Source organism: Balaenoptera borealis (assembly GCF_965194805.1).
Source record: "Balaenoptera borealis genome assembly, chromosome: 13".
In the NCBI taxonomy this organism is placed as follows: Eukaryota; Metazoa; Chordata; class Mammalia; order Artiodactyla; family Balaenopteridae; genus Balaenoptera; species Balaenoptera borealis.
In genome coordinates this window covers 99,371,356-99,395,104 of record NC_138870.1, presented here as the reverse complement: position 1 = coordinate 99,395,104, position 23,749 = coordinate 99,371,356, and the positions used below count along the sequence as shown (strand labels likewise).

General features: G+C 44.3%; 1 protein-coding gene across 7 annotated transcripts in view; it reads left to right on the top strand.

The window, feature by feature from the left end:
* TCF20 (transcription factor 20) overlaps positions 1–23,749 on the top strand; it is a 170,520-nt gene that overhangs the window by 142,548 nt on the left and 4,223 nt on the right. For 3 of the 7 annotated variants that reach the window (XM_082352621.1, XM_082352619.1, XM_082352620.1), the window contains 3 exons: positions 12,806–12,899; positions 20,785–20,834; positions 21,913–22,040. In XM_082352621.1, the coding sequence (XP_082208747.1) occupies positions 12,806–12,899; positions 20,785–20,834; positions 21,913–21,996 (228 nt within the window). In that variant the 3' untranslated portion in view covers positions 21,997–22,040. Of the gene's footprint in view, positions 1–12,805; positions 12,941–14,778; positions 17,953–20,784; positions 20,835–21,912; positions 22,041–23,749 lie in introns of those variants that run through there. The other 4 variants (XM_082352616.1, XR_014233738.1, XM_082352617.1 and 1 more) reach the window with 4 other exon arrangements.

The window sequence follows — 23,749 nt, the reverse complement described above, 5'->3', positions numbered from 1 at the left end:
ACCCCCCCTTTCCCCTTTGGTAACTGTAAGTTTTGGAAATAAGTTCACTTTTATCTTCTTTTTTTTTTTTTTTTCTTTTAAGATTCCACATATAAGCGATATCATATGATATTTTTCTCTGTCTGGTTCACTTCACTTAGTATGGTAATCTCTAGGTCCGTCCATGTTGCTGCAAATGGCATTATTTCATTCTTTTCTATGCCTGAGAATATTCCATTGTGTATACATACCACATCTTTATCAAGTCATCTGTTGATGAGCATTTAGGTTGCTTCCATGTCTTGGCTATTGTAAATAGTGCTGCAGTGAACATTGGGGTGCATGTATCTTTTTGAATTATAGTTTTCTCCAGATATATGCCCAGGAGTGGGATTGCAGGATCATATGGTAGTTCTATTTTTAGCTTTTTAAGGAATCTCCATACCATTCTCCATAGTGACTGTATCAATATATATTCCCACCAGCAGTGCAAGAGGGTTCTTTTTTCTCCACTCCCTCTCCAGCATTTATTTATTTATTTATTTATTTATTTATTTATTTATTTATTTATTTATTTATTTATTTTAAACACTACTTAAGGTGTTGAGGGCAATGCAATGATTCCCTTTCATGTCATTCTTTTTTAACTGGTGAGGTTTGTTTGTTTGTTTATTTATTTATTTATTTATTTATGGCTGTGTTGGGTCTTCGTTTCTGTGCGAGGGCTTTCTCTAGTTGTGGCAAGTGGGGGCCACTCTTCATCGCGGTTCGCGGGCCTCTCACTATCACGGCCTCTCTTGTTGCGGAGCACAGGCTCCAGACGCGCAGGCTCAGTAATTGTGGCTCACGGGCCCAGGTGCTCCGCGGCATGTGGGATCCTCCCAGACCAGGGCTCGAACCCGTGTTCCCTGCATTGGCAGGCAGACTCTCAACCACTGCACCACGAGGGAAGCCCTCCAGCATTTATTATTTGTAGACTTTTTTATAATGGCCATTCTGGCCAGAGTGAGGTGGTACCTCAGTGTAGTTTTGATTTGCATTTCTCTAATAATGATGTTGAGCATCTTTTCATGTGCCTGTTGACCATCTATATGTCTTCTTTGGAGAAATGTCTATTTAGATCTTCTGCCCATTTTTTGATTGGGTTGTTTGTTTTTTTGATATTGAGCTGTATGAGCTGTTTGTATATTTTGGAAATCAATCCCTTGTCAGTCACATTGTTCGCAAATATTTTCTCCCATTCTGTAGGTTGTCTTTTCATTTTGTTTATGGTCTCCTTTGCTGTGCAAAAGCTTTTAAGTTTAATTTGGTCCCATTTGTTTATTTTTGTTTTTATTTCCATTACTCTAGGAGACAGATCCAAAAAGATACTGCTGCGATTTATGTCAGAGTGTTCTGCCTATGTTTTCCTCTAGTGTAGTTTTTTGTTTTTTGTTTTTTTAAACATCTTTATTGAAGTATAATTGCTTCACAATGGTGTGTTAGTTTCTGCTTTATAGCAAAGTGAATCAGCTACACATATACACACGTTCCCATATCTCCTCCCTCCTGCATCTCCCTCCCTCCCACCCTCCCCATCCCACCCCCCAGGCGGTCACAAAGCACTGAGCTGACCTCCCTGTGCTATGCGACTGCTTCCCACTAGCTATCTATTTTACATTTGGTAGTGTATATATGTCCATGACACTCTCTCACCCTGTCACATCTCACTCCTCCCCCTCCCCATATCCTCAAGTCCATTCTTTAGTAGGTCTGTGTCTTTACTCCCATCTTGCCACTAGGTTCTTCATGACCTTTTTTTTTTTTTTTCCTTAGATTCCATATATATGTGTTAGCATACTGTATTTGTTTTTCTCTTTCTGACTTACTTCACTCTGTATGACAGACTCTAACTCCATCCACCTCATTACAAATACCTCCATTTCATTTCTTTTTATGGCTGAGTAATATTCCATTTTATATATGTGCCACATCTTCTTTATCCATTCATCCGATGATGGACACTTAGGTTGCTTCCATGTCCTGGCTATTGTAAATAGAGCTGCAATGAACATTTTGGTACATGACTCTTTTTGAATTATGGTTTTCTCAGGGTATATGCCCAGTAGTGGGATTGCTGGGTCGTATGGTAGTTGTATTTTTAGTTTTTTAAGGAACCTGCATACTGTTCTCCATAGTGGCTGTATCAATTTACATTCCCACCAACAGTGCAAGAGTGTTCCCTTTTCTCCACACCCTCTCCAGCATTTATTGTTTGTAGATTTTTTGATGATGGCCATTCTGACCGGTGTGAGATGATACCTCATTGTAGTTTTGATTTGCATTTCTCTAATGATTAATGATGTTGAGCATGCTTTCATGTGTCTGTTGGCCATCTGTATATCTTCTTTGGAGAAATGTCTATTTAGGTCTTCTGCCCATTTTTGGATTGGGTTGTTTGTTTTTTTGTTATTGAGCTGCATGAGCTGCTTGTAAATCTTGGAGATTAATCCTTTGTCAGTTGCTTCATTTGCAAATATTTTCTCCCATTCGGAGGGTTGTCTTTTGGTCTTGTTTATGGTTTCCTTTGCTGTGCAAAAGCTTTTAAGTTTCATTAGGTCCCATTTGTTTATTTGTGTTTTTATTTCCATTTCTCTAGGAGCTGGGTCAAAAAGGATCTTGCTGTGATTTATGTCATAGAGTGTTCTGCCTCTGTTTTCCTCTAAGAGTTTGATAGTGTCTGGCTTTACACTTAGGTCTTTAATCCATTTTGAGTTTATTTTTGTGTATGGTGTCAGGGAGTGTTCTAATTTCATACTTTTACATATACCTGTCCAATTTTCCCAGCACCACTTATTGAAGAGGCTGTCTTTTCTCCACTGTATATGCTTGCCTCCTTTATCAAAGATAAGGTGACTATATGTGCGTGGGTTTATCTCTGGGCTTTCTATCCTGTTCCATTGATCTATATTTCTGTTTTTGTGCCAGTACCAAACTGTCTTGATTACTGTAGCTTTGTAATATAGTCTGAAGTCAGGGAGCCTGATTCCTCCAGCTCCATTTTTCGTTCTCAAGATTGCTTTGGCTATTCGGGGTCTTTTGTGTCTCCATACAAATTGTGAAATTTTTTGTTCTAGTTCTGTGAAAAATGCCAGTGGTAGTTTGATAGAGATTGCATTGAATCTGTAGATTGCTTTGGGTAGTAGAGTCATTTTCACAATGTTGATTCTTCCAATCCAAGAACATGGTATATCTCTCCATCTATTTGTATCATCTTTAATTTCTTTCATCAGTGTCCTATAATTTTCTGCATACAGGTCTTTTGTCTCCTTAGGTAGGTTTATTCCTAGATAGTTTATTCTTTTTGTTGCAATGGTAAACGGGAGTGTTTTCTTAATTTCACTTATTTTTCATCATTAGTATATAGGAATGCAAGAGATTTCTGTGCATTAATTTTGTATCCTGCTACTTTACCAAATTCATTGATTAGCTCTAGTAGTTTTCTGGTGACAGTTTTAGGATTCTCTATGTATAGTATCATGTCATCTGCAAACAGTGACAGCTTTACTTCTACTAGTGTAGTTTTATAGTATCCAGTCTTACATTTAGGTCTTTAATCCAGTTTAAGTTTATTCTTGTATATGGTGTTAGAGAATGTTCTAATTTCATTCTTTTACATGTAGCTGTCCAATTTTCCCAGCACCACTTACTGAAGAGACTGTCTTTTTTCAATTGTATATTCTTGCCTCCTTTGTCGTAGATTAATTGGCCATAGGTGCATGGGTTTATTTCTGGGCTTTCTATCCTGTTCCATTGATCCGTATGTCTGTTTTTGGTCCAGTACAGTACTGTTTTGATTACTGTAGCTTTGTAGTATAGTCTGAAGTCAGGGAGCCTGATTCCTCCAGCTCCATTTTTCTTTCTCAAGATTGCTTTGGCTGTTCAGGCTATTTGTGTTTCCATACAAATTTTAAATTTTTTTGTTCTAGTTTTGTGTAAAATGCCATTGGTAATTGGATAGGGATTGCATTGACTCTGTAGGCTGACTTGGGTAGTATAGTCATTTTAGCAATATTGATTCTTCCAATCCGAGAAAGCAGTATATCTTACCATCTGTTTGTGTCGTCTTCAGTTTCTTTCATAAGCATCTTACAGTTTTCAGAGTACAGGTCTTTTGCCTCCTTAGGTAGGCTTTTTCCTAAGTATTTTGTTCTTTTTCTTTTTTTTGGCTGTGCCATGCAGCATGTGAGATCTTATAGTTCCTTGACCAGGGATCAAACCCGTGCCCCCTGAAGTGGAAACGTGGCATGCTAACCACTGGACCGCCAGGGAATTCCCTATTTTATTCTTTTTGATGAGATGATAAATGGGATTGTTTCCTTAATTTCTCTTTCTGATCTTTTGTTGTCAATGTATAGAAATGCAGTAGATTTCTGTGTATTAATTTTGTATCCTGCAGCTTTACTGAATTCATTGATGAGCTCTCGTAGTTTTCTGTTAGCGTCTTTAGATTTTCTGTGTATAGTATATCATTTGCAAACAGTGACAGTTTTACTTTTCCAGTTTGGATTCCTTCTATTTCTTTTTCTTCTTTGATTGCTGTGGCTAGGACTTCCAAAACTATGTTGAATAAAAGTGGCAAGAGTGGGCATCCTTGTCTTATTCCTGATCTTAGAGGAAATGCTTTCAGCTTTTCACCATTGAGTATGATGTTAGTAGCTGTAGGTTTAACCGTTTTTAAGTATTGGGTTGGCCAAAAGGTTTGTTTGTTTCTGTAAGATGGCTCTAGTAGTGCTTGGTTGTCTTTAACTTCATTCGAAACAATTTTGTTAGATTGTATCATGACAGCTGTTGCATCAGCATGCATTTAAAAAGAGACATCAAAATTGGTGAATTTTTGTGTAGCCATTTTAATATTGAAGATGGAAGAAAAAAGCAACATTTTTGGCATATTATGCTTTGTTATTTCAAGAAAGGTAAAAACACAACTGAAACGCAAAAAAAGATCTGTGCAGTATATGGAGAGGGTACTGTGACTGATCGAACGTGTCAAAAGTGGTTTGCAAAGTTTCGTGCTGGAGATTTCTCACTGGATGATGCTCCATGGTCAGGTAGACCAGTTGAAGTTGATAGCAATCAAATCGAGACTTTAATTGAGAACAATCAACGTTATACCACGCAGGAGATAGCCAACATACTCAAAATATCCAAATCAAGCATTGAAAATCATTTGCACCAGCTTGATTATATTAATTGCTTTGATGTTTGGGTTCCACATAAGTTAAGCGAAAAAACCTTCTTGACCATATTTCCGCGTGCGATTTTCTATTTAAATGTAATGAAAACATTCTATTTTTAAAACAAATTGTGACAGGCGATGAAAAGTGGATATACTGTACAATAATGTGGAACGGAAGAGATCGTGGGGCAAGCGAAATGAACCACCACCAACCACACCAAAGAAGTTGTATATGGTGGGATTGGAAGGGAGTCCTCTATTATGAGCTCCTGCCGGAAAACCAAACAATTAATTCCAACAAGTACTGCTCCTAATTAGACCAACTGAAAGCAGCACTCAACGAAAAGCATCCGGAATTAGTCAACAGAAAATGCGTAATCTTCCATCAGGATAGCGCAAGACTGCATGTTTCTTTGCTGACCAGGCAAAAACTGTTACAGCTTGGCTGCGAAGTTCTGATTCATCCACTGTATTCACCAGACATTGCACCTTCAGATTTCCATTTATTTCCGTCTTTACAAAATTCTCTTAATGGAAAAAATTTCAGTTCCCTGGAAGACTGTAAAGGGCACCTGGAACAGTTCTTTGCTCAAAAAGATAAAAAGTTTTGGGAAGATGGAATTACAAACTTGCCTGAAAAATGGCAGAAGATAGTGGAACAAAAGGGTGCAGATGTTGTTCGATAAAGTTCTTGGTGAAAATGAAAAATGTGTCTTTTATTTTTACTTAAAAACCGAAGGCACTTTTTTGCCAACCCAATACATAGTTTTTAAGTACATAGTGGTATTAAATACCTTCACATTGTTGTGTAATCATCACCACCATACGTCCCTATAACTGTTTTCATCTTGTAAAACTGAAACTCTAGGGCTTCCCTGGTGGCACAGTGGTTAAGAATCCGCCTGCCAATGCAGGGGACAGGGGTTCCAGCCCTGGTCCGGGAAGATCCCACATGCCGCGGAGCAGCTAAGCCCGTGTGCCACAACTACTGAGCCTGCACTCTAGAGCCCAGGAGCCACAACTACTGAGTCCATGTGCTACAACTACTGAAGCCTGCATGCCTAGAGCCTGTGCTCTGCAACAAGAGAAGCCACCACAATGAGAAGCCCTCGCACCGCAACGAAGAGTAGTCCCCACTTGCCGCAACTAGAGAAAGCCCACGCACAGCAACGAAGACCCAACGCAGCCAAAAATAAATAAATTAAATAAGTTAATTTAAAAAAAAAATCTGTGTGCAGGTTTTAAAAAAAACAAAACAAAACTGAAACTCTATACCCATTAAATAAGACTCCACACTTTCTCCTCTCTCCATACCATGGCAACCACCATTATACTGATTAAATTATTCTAGATACCTCATATAAGTTGAGTCATATAGTATTTGTTTTTTGCTGACTAGCTTATTTCACTTAGCACAATGTCCTCAAGGTTGTAGCATGTGTCAGAATTTCCTTCCTTTTTAAGAGTGAAAAATATTCCATTGTATTCATATACCATATTTCTCTTAGCCATTCATCCATCGATGGACACTTGAGTTGCTTCCACATATTAGCTATTGTGAATAATGCTGCTGTGAACATGGGTGTACAAATATTTTTCATACTCTGCTTTCATGTTGGTGGGATAAATACGCAAAAGTGGACTTGCTGGATTATATGATAATTCTATTTTTAATTTTTTGAAGAACTACCATACTGTTTTCCATAGTGTTTGTACCATTTTACATTCCCACCAATAGTGCCCAAGTGTTCCAGTTTCTCCACATCCTCACCAACACTGTTGTTTTCTGTTTGATAGTAGTTATTTTAATGGGTGTGAAGTGGTATCTCATTTTGGTTTTGATTTGCATTTCCCTAATGATGAGTGATGTTGAGCATTTTTTACTTTGTTTATTGGCCATTTGTATATCTCCTTTGGAGAAGTGTCTATTCAAGTCCTTTGCCCATTGTTGAAATGTGTTGGGTTTTTTGTTTTGGTTGGGGTTTTTGTTGTTGTTGTTATTTGGTGGAGTTTTAGGTGTTCTCTATATAATCTGGATATTAATCCCTTATCAGATATATGATTTTCAAATAGTTTCTCCCATCCTGTATGTTATCTTTTTACTCTGTTGCTAGTGTATTTTGATGCACAACATTTTAAAATTTTCATGAAGTCCAATTTGTCTACTTTTTGTTATGTGGGCCTTTGGTATCATAACCAAAAAATCATTGCCAAATCCAATGTCATGAAACTTTTGTTTCATGTTTTCTTCTAAGAGTTTTATTGTTTTAGGTCTTACATTTAGGTCCTTGATCCTTTGTTAGTTGATTTTTATATATGCTGTTAGGTAAGGGTCCAACTTCATTCTTTTGCATGTGGATATCCAGTTTTCCCTGCACCATTTGTTGAAAAGACTGTCCTTTCCCCATTGGATGATCTTGGCACCCTTTTCAAAAATCATTTAACCATATATGGAAGGGTTTATTTTCTGGGCTCTCTATTCTATTCCATTGATCTATATCTCTGTTTTTATGTCAGTGCTACACTGTTGACTACTGTAGCTTTGTAGTAAGCTTTGAAATCAGAAGTATGGGTCCTCCGACATTGTTCTTTTTCGAGATTGTTTTGGCTATTCAGGTTCCCTTAATATTCCACATGGGAATTACCTGCCGGTCCAGCGGTTAGGACTCTGTGCTTTTACTGCCAAGGGCCCAGGTTCAATCCCTAGTTGGGGAACTAAGATCCTGCAAGCTGTGCAGCACAACCAAAAAAAAAAAAAAGATTCCATATAAATTTTAGGATAGGTTTTTCTATTTTTGCAAAAAACGTCGTTGGGATTTGATAGATTGCATTGACTCTGTAGGTCACCCTGTAGATCACTTTGTAAACATTTTTAATTTATTTATATTTTATTTTTGGCTGTGTTGGGTCTTTGTTTCTGTGCGAGGGCTTTCTCTAGTTGCGGCAAGCGGGGGCCACTCTTCGTCACGGCTCGCGGGCCTCTCACTGTCGCGGCCTCTCTTGTTGCGGAGCACAAGCTCCAGACGCGCAGGCTCAGTAGTTGTGGCTCACAGGCCTAGTTGCTCCGCGGCATGTGGGATCTTCCCAGACCAGGGCTCGAACCCGTGTTCCCTGCATTGGCAGGCAGATTCTCAACCGCTGCGCCACCAGGGAAGCCCCACTTTGTAAACATTTTAATAACACTAAGTTTTCTAATCCATGAGCATGGCATGTGTTGCCATTTATTCATGTCTTCTTTAATTACTTTCAGCAATGTTTTGTAGTTTTCATTGTACAAGTCTTTCACTTCCTTAGTTAATTCCTAAGTATTTTATCCTTTTTGATGCTATTGAGATCATATTGTTCTTGTAATTTCCTTTTCAGATTGTTCATTGTTCATTGTTCATGTACAGAAATGCAACTGATTTTTCTGTGTTGACTTTGTATCCTGCTACTTTGCTGAATTCATTTATTCTAGCAGGGTTTTTGTTTTTTGTTTCTTTGTGATCTCTAGGGTTTTCTACATATAAGATCATGTCTTCAAACAGAGATAATTTTACCTTTTTCTTTCCAGTTTGGACCCCTTTTATTTCTTTTTCTTTCTTAATTGTTATGGCTAGAGTTTCCAGTACTATGGTGAATAGAAGTGGTGAAAGCAAGTGTCCTTGTTTGTTGCTCATCTTAAAAGAAACGCCACTGGTCTTTCACCATTGAGTATGATAATCCTTGTCGGTTTTTCATATACATCTTTTGTTTCCTTCTATTCCTAGTTTGTTGAGTGTTTTTATCATAAAAGGTGTTAAATTTTGTCAAATGTTTTTTCTGCATATAATGAGGTGATCATGCATGTAGTTATTTCCCTCATGCTGTTGACGTAACGTATTACATTGATTTCTGTGTGTTGTACCATCCTTGCATTCCAGGAGTGAATCCCACTTGGTCATGGTGTATAACCCTTTTAATGTGCTGTTGGATTCTGTTTGCTAGTGTTTTGTTGGAGATTTTTGCATCAATGTTCATAAAAGATATTGGTCTGTAGGGTTTTTGTGTCTGTGTATGTTTGCATCTGTGTGTGTGCACGCACCTTTTTCTGGCTTTGGTATCGGGTGATGCTGGCCTCAGTAGAATGATTTTGAAAATGTCCCCTTCTCTTCAATTTTTGGGAAAAGTTTCCCAAGGACTGGTATTAGTTCCTTCTTAAATGTTTGGTAGAATTTACCAGTGAAGCCATCATCGGGTCCAAGGCTTTTCTTTTTCGGGAGCTTTTTGACTACTGATTTGATCTCCTTACTAATTATAGATCTATTCAAATCTTTATTTCTTTGTGATTTAATCTTGGTAGGTTTTGTGTTGCTGGAAATTTGTGCATTTCATCTAGATTATCCAATTTGCTAGTGTACAGTTGCTCATAGTACTCTCTTATAATCCTTTTTATTTCTGTAGAATCAATAGTAATGTCCCTGCTTGGGTTTTTCTCTACTATTCTCTGTCTGTTCTCTGTTTCTTTTATTTTTGTTCTAATCCTTATTATTTCCTTCCTTCTGCTAGCTTTGGCTTTAGTTTGTTCTTCTTTTCATAGTTCCTTAACTTGTATAGTTAGGTTGCCTGCCACTTGGCTGGGAGTGGGAGATGGGCAGAATTAACTGCTGTTTATCATCCACATCTCCCCTGGAAGTTGCAGGTCTTCAACAGACTCCAGAGCTCCAGAGCAGTTACATCAGACAGATTCTGCCAGTGCAGTTATTTTCCAGGTGTGGGGACAGATTCCCAGTGCTACTACTCTACAGTCTTCCCAGAATCCCAAAATTTGCATTTCGAACAAGTTCCCAGCTGATGCTGATGCTGATGCTGCTGGTCCAGGGACCATACTTTGAGAACCACTGACCTAAACTCCTTAAGGTCCTTTCTCTAAGGCCCTACCTAATAGGTCATGCAGGGTCTTTCTCCTCTGGAAGTAATATAGTAAATTAATTGTGCTTTTTTAAGTGAAAGAAGCACGCATCATTTTATTGATGTGATTTCCTGGTGAGGGATGGGTTTGCTTTCTTTATGAGAAAAATGGGGCCTGTGGGCTGGTTCAGGGCAAGAAGCTTTGAGAAGCCCTGCTGGGGGCAGAGGGGTGTGTGTTGAGGTAGGAAGGAAATGGACAGTGTTCAGATCCGAGGGTGATGACAGGGCTGCTCCACAGGTGGCTGTTTGTCAGTCTGTGTCGTGTGTCTGGCACATGGTCATCTTGGGTCACATTTACTGAGCGCTTTTGATCAGCCACTGTTGTAAGCCTGGATTAACACATTTAACCCTCACAATATGTCTGTGAGGTAGCTCGTATTACCAGGTCCACGTTTGCAGCTTGAAGAAACAAAGTTTAGGACTTTGGCCAAGAACAACACAAAGATGGTCAGTGGTGGAATCACTTACCAGGGAGTTATTTAGGTTCCAGAGCCCACATCCTTAACCTTATACAGCAGGGCCTCAAGTACTAGGTCCCTTTCTGTATCAATCAGGATATTCTGACTGCAAGTTACAAAATTAAACTAAAAAGTGATTTGTTTGTTTTTTTTTTTAAGAAAAGTGTCCTCCCCCTTAACAAGTCTGGAGATGGGATGGTCCTGGGGTTGGTTACTTTAGTGCTTAATCATGTCACAGAAATCCAGGTTCTTTCCATCCTGTCACTCTGCAGCCCTCAGCTGGTTGGGCTCTGTCTTCAGAGCTGTCCCCTTGTGGTGACAAGGTGGTTGCTACAGATCTCACCATCCCCTTCTCACAGAGGTCGAGCGAGAAGATGGCCTGTTCGTGCCTTTCTGTCTTGTGTCCTTGTTAAGAGTGCAAAACTTTCCCAGAAGTCCCTTTCCCTGCAGACTTCACTACCAGAAATGCTTGACACACCCATTCCTAAATGGCCACCACTGAGATTCACCCCCCAGGGGGGTGGGGAGGGCCTGGAGCATGAGTCCTCTGGGTGGCTGACCATTCGGGGCTCCTTTAGGAAGAAGGGGTGTGATGGGAATGGCTGTGGGTGACCACTGAGAAATTAGCCATGTTCATTCCCTCTGGTTGATGGTGAGACCTTTGTACTGAAGGTGCCCTGTGGCACTGAGAAAAGCAGATAAAGTCTAGGGCTGCCTGAGAAGCTGCCAACTGTCCTTGGTTTACTCTGGGCCAAGTAGTCTTTTGTTTCTTGGCAAGGGTGTGAGGAGGGCACATGATAAACATTTACTGATTGTCAGCACCCAGAAGAATATTGGTCTTCTAGGGCTGTCTTACGGCCCTGTTCCTGCCGCATTTGCCTCTGGAGGATGCCAGGCGTGGTCAGCTGGGATCAGCTCTGACCTGGAGCAGGTTACTTCCCCTTATGGTGGTTTAGGAACCTCATCTGTAGAGTGGGGATGTCACAGGGTAGCTATGAGGACCAAATGAGCCGCATCATTCGGGTGATGCGTGACGCATGATTCAGGGTGAGCACTGGACTGTGCTGTTGCCGGCATCTGTGTGGTTTTCCGTCAGCATCAGCGTTAGGGAAGCTCGATCCAGCTCCCTGTCACCCTGCTCCTGCTGCTGTGAGTTGGAGGTGTTCATTCCATGGCACCGTCCAGGGGGGCTTCACTTCACTAGGTGAGGCATTCCTGACTGCTGCAGGCCTGCAAGCCACACAGACCCTGATAGGCTGACATCCCAGACAAAAGAGAAAAGAGGGAAGGGCGCCCTTTGGTCACTTTGTCCCAGGAAGGGTGCAGTATGTGTTGGGGAGTCATTTTCCACAAGTGTAACTGCTTATGGAGCACTTTTATTTTCCCTAGAATCAGGAACAAGTGTCTGTATCATTCAGGTAGCCTTAGCTGTGTGTCCTCGGCCACCAGAAGGGTCTGCATCTTTCCTCAGTAGGGCCAGTGTGGTTTTTCCGAGTGTGATTTTTGTTGACAGGACACAGGACTGAGCGCTCACGGCAGCCACACCACATGATAGAGATGTGCCCCACTTTACGAAAACCTGACTGAAGAAGGAGGAGCATCTCAATTACAGAATAATGTCTCAGCCAGAAATTCATGGCAGGTTTCCTAGTGCCTTTAAAATAGGATTTGTGTGTAAAAATACCGTTTGCACACAGGAGCCCATATTTTCTGAAAGGAGAAATATACTTGTATTGGGCATTTGGGATAAGCAGAATAAAAATAAAATCTTCTTATGAAAATAAAAACTAGAAACCAAATTCCACTTTTAATTCTAAAAGGTTTATATATAACTCTACTATCGTACCCTCTTCTCCTACCCCAGACTTCCACAGCAGAAATAGATGGGCAAGATCTGTAGGCAGTTCACCATAATGGTGAGGACTGAGGAAAGGACAGGCAGGCTCGCAGGCGGGTGGACAATGGGCACACCAAGGGCAGGGCTGGGTGCTGTTTGATTTATTTGTGAACATTTGTAAGGCCTGGCCTAAAACATTACTGCTGGATCCCTTGCATGGTGTGGTCAGTGAGTGGTGGCTAGAAATTGACAGCCCGTCCTGCTGCCAGACTCCTGTAACCACAGAGACATGCGCTGAGGTCTGACCCATGGGGTCTGGGGAAGGCCTGGGGGAGAGGGGTGAGGTTGGGATGCTGACATGCCTGACTTCTTCCTTCCTTTCAGAAATGTTCCCACTGCCAGGAGGCGGGCGCCACCTTGGGCTGCTACAACAAAGGCTGCTCCTTCCGATACCATTACCCGTGTGCCATTGACGCAGGTAAGATGGGACCACAGACCCTTGTTCAGAGCATCCGAAGGGTAGGAAATAACATTTTGATTCTCTCTTTATAGTTCTTTTTGTCTCTTCTGACCTTGTTCTGTTTGTAAATTCTGAAGGAATGCAGAGAACATAATAAAAAGGAATTAAATGGGGTGATATTTTTTATAAATTTTATAATTCACAAAAGATTTACCTATTTAAGTGTACAATTAAATGATTTTTACCATTATATTCACAGAGTTGTGCAAGCACAATCACGATTAATTTTAGAGCATTTTCATCACGTCTTAAACTACTACCTGTTGGTGGTCTCTCTCTCACCCCCAGCCCCTGGCAACTACTAATCTACTTTCTATCTCTGTGGATTTGCCTTTTCTGGCCATTTCATGTAAATGGAATCACACAATATGTGGTCTTTGTGATGGGTTTCGTGTGACTTATCTTCCTGTTTCTCTGGTTTATCCACATCGCAGCATGTGTGAGTACTTCATTGGTTTTATTTTCTAACAATATTTTATTGTAAGGATACACCATATTTTATCATTCTTCAGTTGATGCACGTTTAGGTTTTCCACTTTTGTATTATTATACAATAATAATACAAAATAATGCTGTTGTGAACATTCACAGGCAAGTCCTTGTGTGGACTAAATGTTTTCATTTCTCTTGGGTATAAACCTAGGAGTGGAATTACTGGGTCATATGGTAACTCTATGTGTAACCATTTGAGGAACTGTCAGACTGTCTTCCAAAGTGGCTGCACCATTTTACATCCCTCCAGCAGTGTGTGAGGGTTCCAGTTTCTCCACATCATCACCAACACTTGTTTTTATGTCTTTTTTTATTATGGCCATCCCAGTGGGCAAGAAGTGGTATCTCATTGTGATTTGGGTTTGCACTTCCCTGTCAGCTAATGATATTGAGCATCTTTGGTGAAGTTCAGTTTATCTGTTGTTCTTTTGCCATTTATGCTCTTTGTTGCTTGTTGCTTTTCTTATATTTAAGAAGCCATTGCATAATCCAAAATCACAAAGATTTATGCCTATGTTTTCTCCTAAGAGTTTTATAGTTTTAGCCCTTACACAGGTCTTTGATCCATTTTGAGTTAATTTTTGTATGTGGTGTGAAGTAGGGGTCCAGTTCATTTCTTTCCATATGGATTCCAGTTGTCCCAGCACCATTTGTAGAAAAGACTACTTTTCTCATTCGATGACCTTTGTCGAAAACCAGTTGACCGTAGATGTATGGACCTATTTCTGGACTCTCTCCAGTACCACTCAGTCTTGTTTACTGTAGCTTTGTAGTAGATTTTGAAATTGGGAAGTGTGAATCCTCCGACTTCGTTCCTTTTTTTTTCAAGATTGTTTTGGCTATTCTGGGTCCTTTGCTGTTCTATATGAATTTTAGGATCAGCTTATCCATTTCTGAGGGGGGTGGGATTGCATTGAATCTGCAGATCAGGTTAGGAGTTGTCACCATCTTATAAAAAAAAAAATAGTGTGTCCTCCAACCCATGATCATGGGGTGTCTGTCTTTCCATTTACTTCAGTTTTTAATTTCTTTCAAGAGTGTTTTGTAATTTTCACAGTACACATTTTGCACCTTTTTTGTTAAATTTATTCCTAAGTATTTTATTATTTTTGGTGTGGTTATAAATGGAATTGTTTTGTTAATTCAGTTTTCAGATTGTTCACTGTGAGTGTATAGAAATATAATTGATTTTGGTGTATTGATCTCGTATTCTGGAACTTTGCTCCACTCACTGATTAGTTCTAATAGTTATTTAGTGGATTTCTATATACAAGATGTGTCATCTGTGAGTAGATTGTTTTACTTCTTCCTTTCCAATCAGATGCCTTTTCTTTTCTTTGCCTAGTTGCCTGGCTAGACCTTCTAGATAATGTTGGATAGAAGTGGCAAGAGCTGGGACTTCCCTGGCAGTCCAGTGGTTAAGACTTCGCCTTCCAGTGCAGGGGGTGCGGTTCGATCCCTGATCAGGGAACTAGGATCCCACATGCCTCGAGGCCAAAAAAACAAAACATAAAACAGAAGCAATATTGTAACAAATTCAATAAAGACTTTAAGAATGGTCCACAGCCAAAAAAAAAAAAAAGAAGAAGAAGAAGTGGCAAGAGCTGACATCCTTGTCTTGTTTCTGACCTATTATGATGATAGCTGTGGGCTTTTCATAGATGTTCTTGATGCAACTGAAGAGGTTCCTTTCTGTTCCTAGTTTGTTGTGTGTTTTTATCGTGAACTGGTGTTGGGTTTTATCAAACCTTTTTTCCAGGTCTCTGGAGATGATCAGAGCAGTGTTTTGCAGTGTGATAACTGTTGAAAGAAGGACACCTTTTGTCTGAGAAGTGCCATCCAATGAGCAGTGCAGAAGACTGGAGTTCTGACTCAGAGCTTCAAGCAGCCTGGGAAAGATTTCTCTTTCTTCCTCCTGACTTTTGGCTTTTTGTTGATTGTTTTCACCAGTTACTTTCTGAGCATCAGATGGGTCTGAGACCTTCACCTAGCAGGTTCTCATGCTTTCAGTCAGGATGGAGGAAGAGAAAATGGGAAGACAAACGAGAGTGCTCAAATGGCCTGGTGGCTGACCAGGATGGGAGCAGGTACAGAGGCGTAAAGCACATGGAGTCGGATCCAATAGGCCTGGGAGGAATCTGAGTTCCTCTCGACCACCCTTCCTCCCAGCGCTCCTGACGTTTGCTTAAGCGCATCTCCCTGCCTTTCACATTGCCCCTCCTTTCCTCCTCCCTCTTTTCTTTCCAGGTTTCTGTAGGGGGTGCAGCTAAAAAAAACAAGAAAGGGAATTCCCTGGTGGTCCAGTGATTAGGATTCCGGGCTTTCACTGCTGGGGGCCTGGATTTGATCCCTAGTCAGGAACTAAGATCCTGCCAAGCCACACAGTGTGGCAAAAAAAAAAAGAAAGAAAAGTACAGAAAGATAATGCTTATGCCAAAGTTAGATTCTCATGAAAGTTTGTTTGCATGTGCTGAAGGGCAGCTGGTGGCCAGGGTGCCGTGTGACCAGAGGGATAAGTGGGCAGTAAGAAGAGAGCCTTGAGGGCTTCCCTGGTGGCGCAGTGGTTAAGAATCCGCCTGCCAATGCAGGGGACACGGGTTCGAGCCCTGGTCCGGGAAGATCCCACATACCACGGAGCAACTAAGCCTGTGCGCCACAACTACTGAGGCTGTGCTCTAGAGCCCGCGAGCCACAACTACTGAGTCCACGTGCTACAACTACTGAAGCCCATGCGCCTAGAGCCCGTGCTCCACAACAAGAGAAACCACCGCAATGAGAAGCCCGCGCACCACAACGAAGAGTAGCCCCCACTCACCGCAGCTAGAGAAAGCCCGCGCGCAGCAACGAAGACCCAACACAGCCATAAATAAATAAATAAATAAATTTATTAAATTAAAAAAGAAAAAGCCTTGAAATGTCAGTTCAGGGAGTTTGGGTTTCAGTCTGTCCCTTCCATCCTCTGTCCTCCTCTACATGTTTACTTGTTGAGTCTGAGCTGTAATTCACCCTGGGTCGTGGTCTGGCATGTTCTATAGAACAGCCGTTAAATCCTTCTCTCTCAGAAGCCCAACCACTGCCTTTTCTCATTTTCATGATACCGCCCAGGGTTACATCAGAACGTTTTGTTTCTTTCTCTAGTTTAAGCTTCGTGGTTTTTAATGAAGATGTTCAAGTTCTGGGTTTTCGGCAGTTGTGCGTAAGTCTTTTGTGGGGAATGCTGCGAGCACTGGCTTTCCCCGTCGGTGGGCGGTGAGAGGTGGTCTCCTGCACGGAGGCTCCGCCCGGCAGCCTCGGGTGAGCAGCAGGCAGGTGCCTCGGCCCCGCGAGCGTGCTCCCTGCGTGCACACGGGGCACCTGCCTTCAGGTGCAGCTTCTCCAGGGGTTGAGTGGAGTCGCTCGGTAGAACTTGCTGCGGTGAGGGAATGTTCTAGATCTGTACTCTCCACTACAGTAGCCACAAGCCATGTGTGACCGCTGAGTGCTTTGGAAGGTGGCTAGTGGGAATGAGGGACTGAGCTTTTTCTTTCGTTTAGACTCCCATGGCCATGTGCAGCTGGCAGATGGAACGCCCTGCTCTAGCCCAGGCGCTGGGGGTTCTTCGGGACAGGCACCGGGCTCTCCTCCCTCAAGTGGAGGCCCTCCAGCGCGCACCGCCAGCAGGGAAGCAGGGCCTGCTCTACCAGCTGAGTGTTAGGAAGCAAAGGACTTCCTTGTCACTCTGTTTGAGCCTGCCTTGCCTGGCCTGCCCAGATAAGTTGGTAACGTCTCTGTTTGGCAGAAGTTGGTGGCCGAGTATCCAGGGAGAGGGAGGCTGTCTGGGTCGGGGCCTTGGCCCTCTGGCTTTGCTGTCCCAGCTGCTGCAAACTGCTCCTCCATGCGGAGCTGGGACCAAAGAAGCAGCTTAACAAGGTGACCGTGTCTTGGGCATTTGTTGGTCTCTTGGATGACCTGAGTCACAGTGACCCAGAGCCTGCACTGCTCTGTGTAGCTTGCTGCTTGTATTTATCCCACACAGTCTTCTCAGGAATTCTGTTCTATATGTAATGGATCTTTGTATCCAGGAAAGGCATTCATTGATTGACTTTCTTTCTAGTTAAAATAAAAATAAGTCCCTGAGTTTGAGTCCCCCATCTCTGTATGGAGTAAGGAACAGTTTGGCATTTTCATCTCTGCCTTGCTGCCAGCTGCCCAAACCTTAGAGAGCTGTTCATAACGAAGGGAAAACTTTTATCACCAGGGACATCTCCATGGAAACATGAGGATCTGTGGCTCCTGCAGCGTTTCCCCTTCCTAATAGTGATTGCACATTTGTGACATCACAGTTTGCTCTGTTGTGCTGCTTGTTATGTCACAGGCACAGGATTTGTCTCCAGGTGGGAGAATGCGGTAATAAGAACATGAGCGCTGTTTAAAAAAAAAAAAAAAAAAAAGATTTAATGTATTTAAATGCAATGAGCCACAACAATTAATACCAAAGGAAAAAAGAGCTGTGGTAGCTCATTTATAATCCCACTGTGCATATAGAATCTTGCCTAGAGGGGCTTTTTCTTTTACCCTCATGAGGAAACACAGCTGGGAATTTCACTTCTGTAGCCACCCTTCCAGCAGCATTTTAAAGCTGCTCTCTCCGCTGCTGACTTTGATCTTGCGGCAGTGGGTTCAGAGCCCCAGATGGGTCATATGAAAGAACTGGTGGTCTGGCCTCTCCCTGGAGAGGACCTCTCTGCATCACAGGGCCTTGCTCCTGCCCTCTTTTTCCCCTCCTTCGGCCCCAGGAGCTGAGGCTGCCTCTCAGCGAGGTGGGGTGAGGCTGGCGGGTCCCTGAGTCCCAGCCTGGATTTTGCCATTATGAGTACTAAGCGTAGCTCTGAGGAGATTGTAGCTGAGTTGGAGACTGTCGGGGCTTGGCAGATCCAAAGGACGCTAGACATCCTTTCGTTTTCTCCCTTCCCGGGCTCACCATCCTCAGCATGGGGTATATATGGGTGCATGTGGGTATCTGAAGCTCCACATAGCTTGTTATGAGGAGCTCAGCAGAGTCCTCTGCCTTTAAGCCTAAAGAGAGGACTCAAAGTGGAACACTGTTCTGGGGTGCTGATGTTTGTGCCTGGAAGCCACCCTGCCGACTAGACAAGCTGGTGAGTCTCTTCCAGCCTGCATGATGATCCAGCCGTTGACTCTGACCTCACTGTGGGGAAGTGCTGACCAGGCCCTCTGCACAGTGCGGGATGTTGCCAGGGGCTTAAAGGAATCAAACGAGAGGCTGGCGGGCCGGCAGTGTGGGGCCAGGCGCCTGTCGAGAGCCCTCAGGAGAGCTTTTACTGCACTTCCTGCCACTCTTGGCTCTTCCCCAGCAGAGCCTGGCTGGAGGCAGCCCAGGAGAGGCTCCCCGGCCCCTTGCAGGTGTCTAAGCCCTCCAGCTGGGGTTCTCACCCTGCCAGGAGCAGGAAGTGCAGTTCCTGATGCCCGGTGGGCATGACGAGAACGGGGACAGCCCCTGCCTGCTCGGGAGGCCTAGCCAAAAGGTGCACCCCGTCTCGTAGATTTGTTTCGGAGACTTCCATTCCCAGGAGTACCTGGCATTAGTTCCAAGTTGCCTGTAGTGTTTACTTACATTGTTTTATTTCTTCTTTTTAACTTTGAGGGAACATGTTTCCTAGCTTTAAGCATGTTTTACTAATGGTCCATCACAGCTGGTCACTGTTCCGTGGCAGTGAGGGGACCTGAGCCACCTCTGCCTTTCTGATGGCATCTTTTCCAGCTAACACGGCCCCCCTCCTTATTTCTGTAAACCCCTGTGGTGTAAGGGTGGCCTTTCCCCCCGCCCCCGTGGCCTGTGCTGTTTCTCTTTGGCCCAAACTATAGACTCTGCCAGCATGCTCTGCTGCCACAGCCCAGGTAAGGAGAAGGTGCTTCCCTCAAGCTCCAGCTGTCCGTCTCCCGCTGTTCGTGAGCTCTCTGGCAGATTGGAGCAGCAGGAGCCTCGGTCACACCATGTACTTGTGGGTTTTAAATTAACACATTTCATTTACTGCTGTGCTGTTTGCTTGGAGGGGGGAGGGGATGGGGATGCAAAGGTTAGCAGGACTTGCTGTTTCTCATGCCCCGAGGCTTGCCCCAGGCTTGCCCCGGGAACTGTGAAGACTAAACCCATTCGACCCTAGAGATTCTAGGACTCCAGAAGGGGAGGTGGCTTAGCCAAATTATGAAAGGGTCTTTATTTATTTAAGATTATAGAAGACCTCAAAAGTTTCCATTTGTGTGCTCCCTTGCTTATTACTGTTTCACTTGAAATCTGTAGGTACACAGGCCGCTAATCTGGACCTCACTTTAAACCTGAGTTAAATTGTAAATTTAACAAGACTAAGTACCACCGCCTCCCGCCTTGGTGCCTGGGAGCTCTCTGAGAATGTGTGATCAATATTTATTAACATTCTGCCACTGCATCTCGCACCAGCGACCTGGCTGTCGGTCTTCGGGAGCTGTGGTGTGCAGAGTGAGCTCGTTAATTCGGTTTCCTCGCCCTGCTCCGCGCACGACGCTTGTCCCGCAGAGCACAACGCCCCTGGAGGCAGGTGCGCGTCCTTGCCGTCATGGAGGATGTGTCCCCGTGTTAACAGTTGGAATGAGTGATTTTCCTCCAAGGATGAATCGCCCCCTCATGGGATTTCACATCCTCTGAAGCATTTAGCAGGGGTTATGGAGCTTCCGCAGTGTGTCCGTGGGTTGTGTGTGGGGCAGGGGTGGAAGCGGGGCTCACGGGCCTGGCCTCCTTGCTGTCTCTGACCTGTGACTCTCCACAGAGGAGAAAAGATGCCTCCAGATTCAAAGTGTTTTCACAAGGAAGCTTTGGCGTGGGCCTGTGGAATGGCCTTAGCCTAAGATAAGGAATTTTAAAAATAATATTTATTGGAGATTGTTTCTGATGATTAGAATAATAGGATATGATCATGGACATACAGAAAAAATAAAGAAAATTAAAATCACCTATAATCTTACTATCCAAAGAGAACCACTGTCATATTTTGGTAGATTTCCTTTGTCCTTTTTTATGCATATAGAATATTTTGGTAAAATTGGGATTGTACTTGTACATTTATGTATCCTGGTTTTTTGAGCAATTTGCATTGTGTTCACTATTCTGAAACATTTAACGTTGGACTGACATTCCACCATGTTGAGGTGCCATAGCTTATTTGGGGGTGTCTTGCGTGTTTTCCTATTAGAAATCATAGTGTGGAGACCTCTTATCTCCATGTGTCACCCTGTCTGTCCTGGCCAGCGTGGCCCCATGCCCCTCAGGCTGTGCCGCACGCCAGGCTCCTCCTAACTGTCCCCTTCTGTCTTGCAGATTGTTTGCTCCATGAGGAGAACTTCTCGGTGAGATGCCCCAAGCACAAGGTGAGTCAGAGCCTGCAGAGCCTGTGCTCCCCGCAGGACTTGGGGGTGGCGGCGGGGCTCCTCCTGAAAGACCTGGAGACCAGACATTGCAGAGTCACGGCCGCACCGCCAGGGCCCAGGCTGCCGGGCTGCCGAGCACTCCTGGCCCCGGAAGGGCCGAGATGCACATGGGAGGGAGCCCCGTGGCGTGGGGTCGGCACCCATGGGGTGGCGCAGCTGGGGAGAAAGATGTTTGTCTGTTAAGAAAAATTGGAAGAGAAACACACACAGCTCCTGGTTTCCCTCGCAGTTGAGTGAAACCCCAGATCACAGATTGGCGTGAGGTGAGATTGGTTGTAGGTCTAGGTACATAAGCACAGGTGTCTTCCCAGACTAAAGAGAGTTGACTCCAGGCTTCTGGGGAAACTCACAGTCTCCTCCAGGTTTTACTTCAGCTGAAGCAGGTGGTGTCTGCAGCTGATTGAGGAGATGGTCACTTGGTCACCTCTTAAATTTAGGAAAGGAACGAAGATGGGGGCGGGGGTGTGTGTGAATGGCCTGTTTCCAAGACACCACATGCGAGTGTGGAGACGGGAGGGCGTGGGAAAAGGGACCCGAGGGAAGGACTGGGATGGTGGAGACCCGCCACCTGGCAGTCCCTGCAGCGGCGACTCTCCTCCAGCTGAGGTCACACTGACCCCTGGTGGCCACTGGTGCTCACAGTCTTCAGTCTCTAAGTGGGGCCAGAAAGTACTAGAAAGAGGTCGTCCTGACAGCTCTGCCCTCAAAATGCTTCTGAAAGATGCTTACTTATGCTTTTCTTTAACAATTATTTCCCAGTATGGATCATAGGATCTTACAATTTTCTCTCCATTTTTTACTTAATTTACATGTTTTTATTTTTAAAAACTTTCCTTTTTTAATGGTCACATTTTACCTCAGAAGACCCTGTCTGAGTATCTCCTGTTTGTCACTCAGCACTGACTCTGCTTTTTCTTTCCTTTTCTGTGTGCGTTCCTCTCCTCACCTCCGCCTGCCCCGACCCCCACGCTCATTCTCTGTCCCTCCTGTCCTGTCTCCTTGGCTTTGCCGACGTCAGCCTCCCCTCCCGTGCCCTCTCCCCCACTTGCAGAACAAGACAGCGAAAGGCAGCCTCAGCACAGAGCAGTCGGAGCGGGGGTGAGGGGGGCAGTGTGCTCGTGGGAATGGAAAGTACAGCAAGCACAGGTGAGTCGGGGCCGCCACCGCTGCTGGACTCCGAGTGGGTGTCGGGGCCTCTGCCTCCTGCTCGCCGCAGGCCAGGCTGCCCCACCGGCATTTCATCGCATGGACTCCAGCACCAGGTGGATTCAGTGTCTTTCCATCTGTTGCTCAGCTCCCCAGAATACGTGTGGAAAGGTGGCTTGGGGCTTTAAAATGGTCCCATCCTCCACTGGGGTTCAGGCCTTGTGTGTGGAGTCCCCGGGGGCAGAACGCAGCTGGCTTCCGGGACGGAGCTTCTGGGGTGTGGGGGCTCTCGTGCCGGCAGCCCTTGCTCTTTCCCTGTCTCAGAAAGGCTTCTCGCCAGAGGCCTCTTCTTAATTTACTTAATATCTCTAAAGCTTATGATGGGTTCTCCTTTGAAAAACCAAAAATATCCCAGGTTTTGTCATTTGAAATCTTTTTTTTCCCCCAGGTCTATGAAGGGTTCCTTTTCCTAGAAGTACAAAGGGAAGGAAAATCCCCTCAACGATTTAGTAGACTTTAGCATCCCATTTAACTTTACTTTTTAAAATCTCAGGAGGTTGAGTTGTGCTTTTTGTGAGTGTGTCGGGGGGCTCGTGGTCCGGGCTGGCAGCGTGTGCCTGTGAGAGCAGGATTATGGGACTTGGGCCTCTAGAAGCAGCAGGCCTGCGGTGCTCCCACTGCCTTCCTCACCTGCCCCGTCCTCACTGAGCAAAACAGATCATGAGAAGAAAAACCAAAATGTAACTTGGGGCACTTGCTTCTACAGGATGGGGTGGGGGGCTGGTTGTCTCAGACCTGTTCGTTAAGGGATTATTTCTCTGCAAGTGAGGGCATCTGTGTTTACTCCAGGCGTCTGAGACCCACACAGATGTGCTAGGCCTGGCTCTCTGGGGCAGCACCGTGTGCCTGAGTCTCTGTGGAATGTTCCCTCCCCCTTGTTACAAGTTGGGGTGGGGGGTGTCTGCCTTTCTCTGGAATACCCAACAGTAATTTGAGGAAGAAACAGAATTCACCTCAGAATGTGGCAGTTTTCATCTGGGAAGTCACCTGTTTCTTAGGTGGGTCCCGGTACTGACCTCCAGAGAAGGCCCCTGCGCTGAGTGATGAGTCTCTGAGGCCAGTGGGGGTTACAGTGCTTCCTTGAGGGGCTGTCGAGTGAGGACTTTGCACTCACACTTTTCTGTCTTGCTCTTCCAGGGAGTAGGGCTGGGAGTGGAGGGAGCAGAGCAGGGCGGGAGGGTGGGTCGTCACATGGAGCCCCGTGCACTTCTAGAACCCGCGGGGTCCACTGACCCTCAGGGCAAGCAGCAGTCTGGGTGGTTTTCAAGAATGTTTCTGTTGGCCCTTCTACTGTGTCTAGGCGGCTCTGCCACCTTTCTGGCTCAGGTGGTTAGGGCTAGGTTGTATAGGAGGCCACGTGGAATGTTCCTGGAAGTGTCCAGGAAGAGCCAGTTAGGGAGAGAACCAACCGTTGGTTTTACTCAGTGCCTTTTGTTCCCGTCCTGGAATCCCAGCCCGTGTTTGAGAAAAAGAAGAACTCTGGGCCCTGGGCCTGGTGGGCAAATCTCCTCTTGGAAATTTTAATTTTGTTCATCATCGCTTTTCTCTCTGCTCATTCTTGGGCTCTGCCAGCTGACAGAGCCCTCGGCTCTCGTGGGACAGTAAGCTTCATAGTTCATTCCTCAGAAGCTTGGTGTTATTGTTCCTGT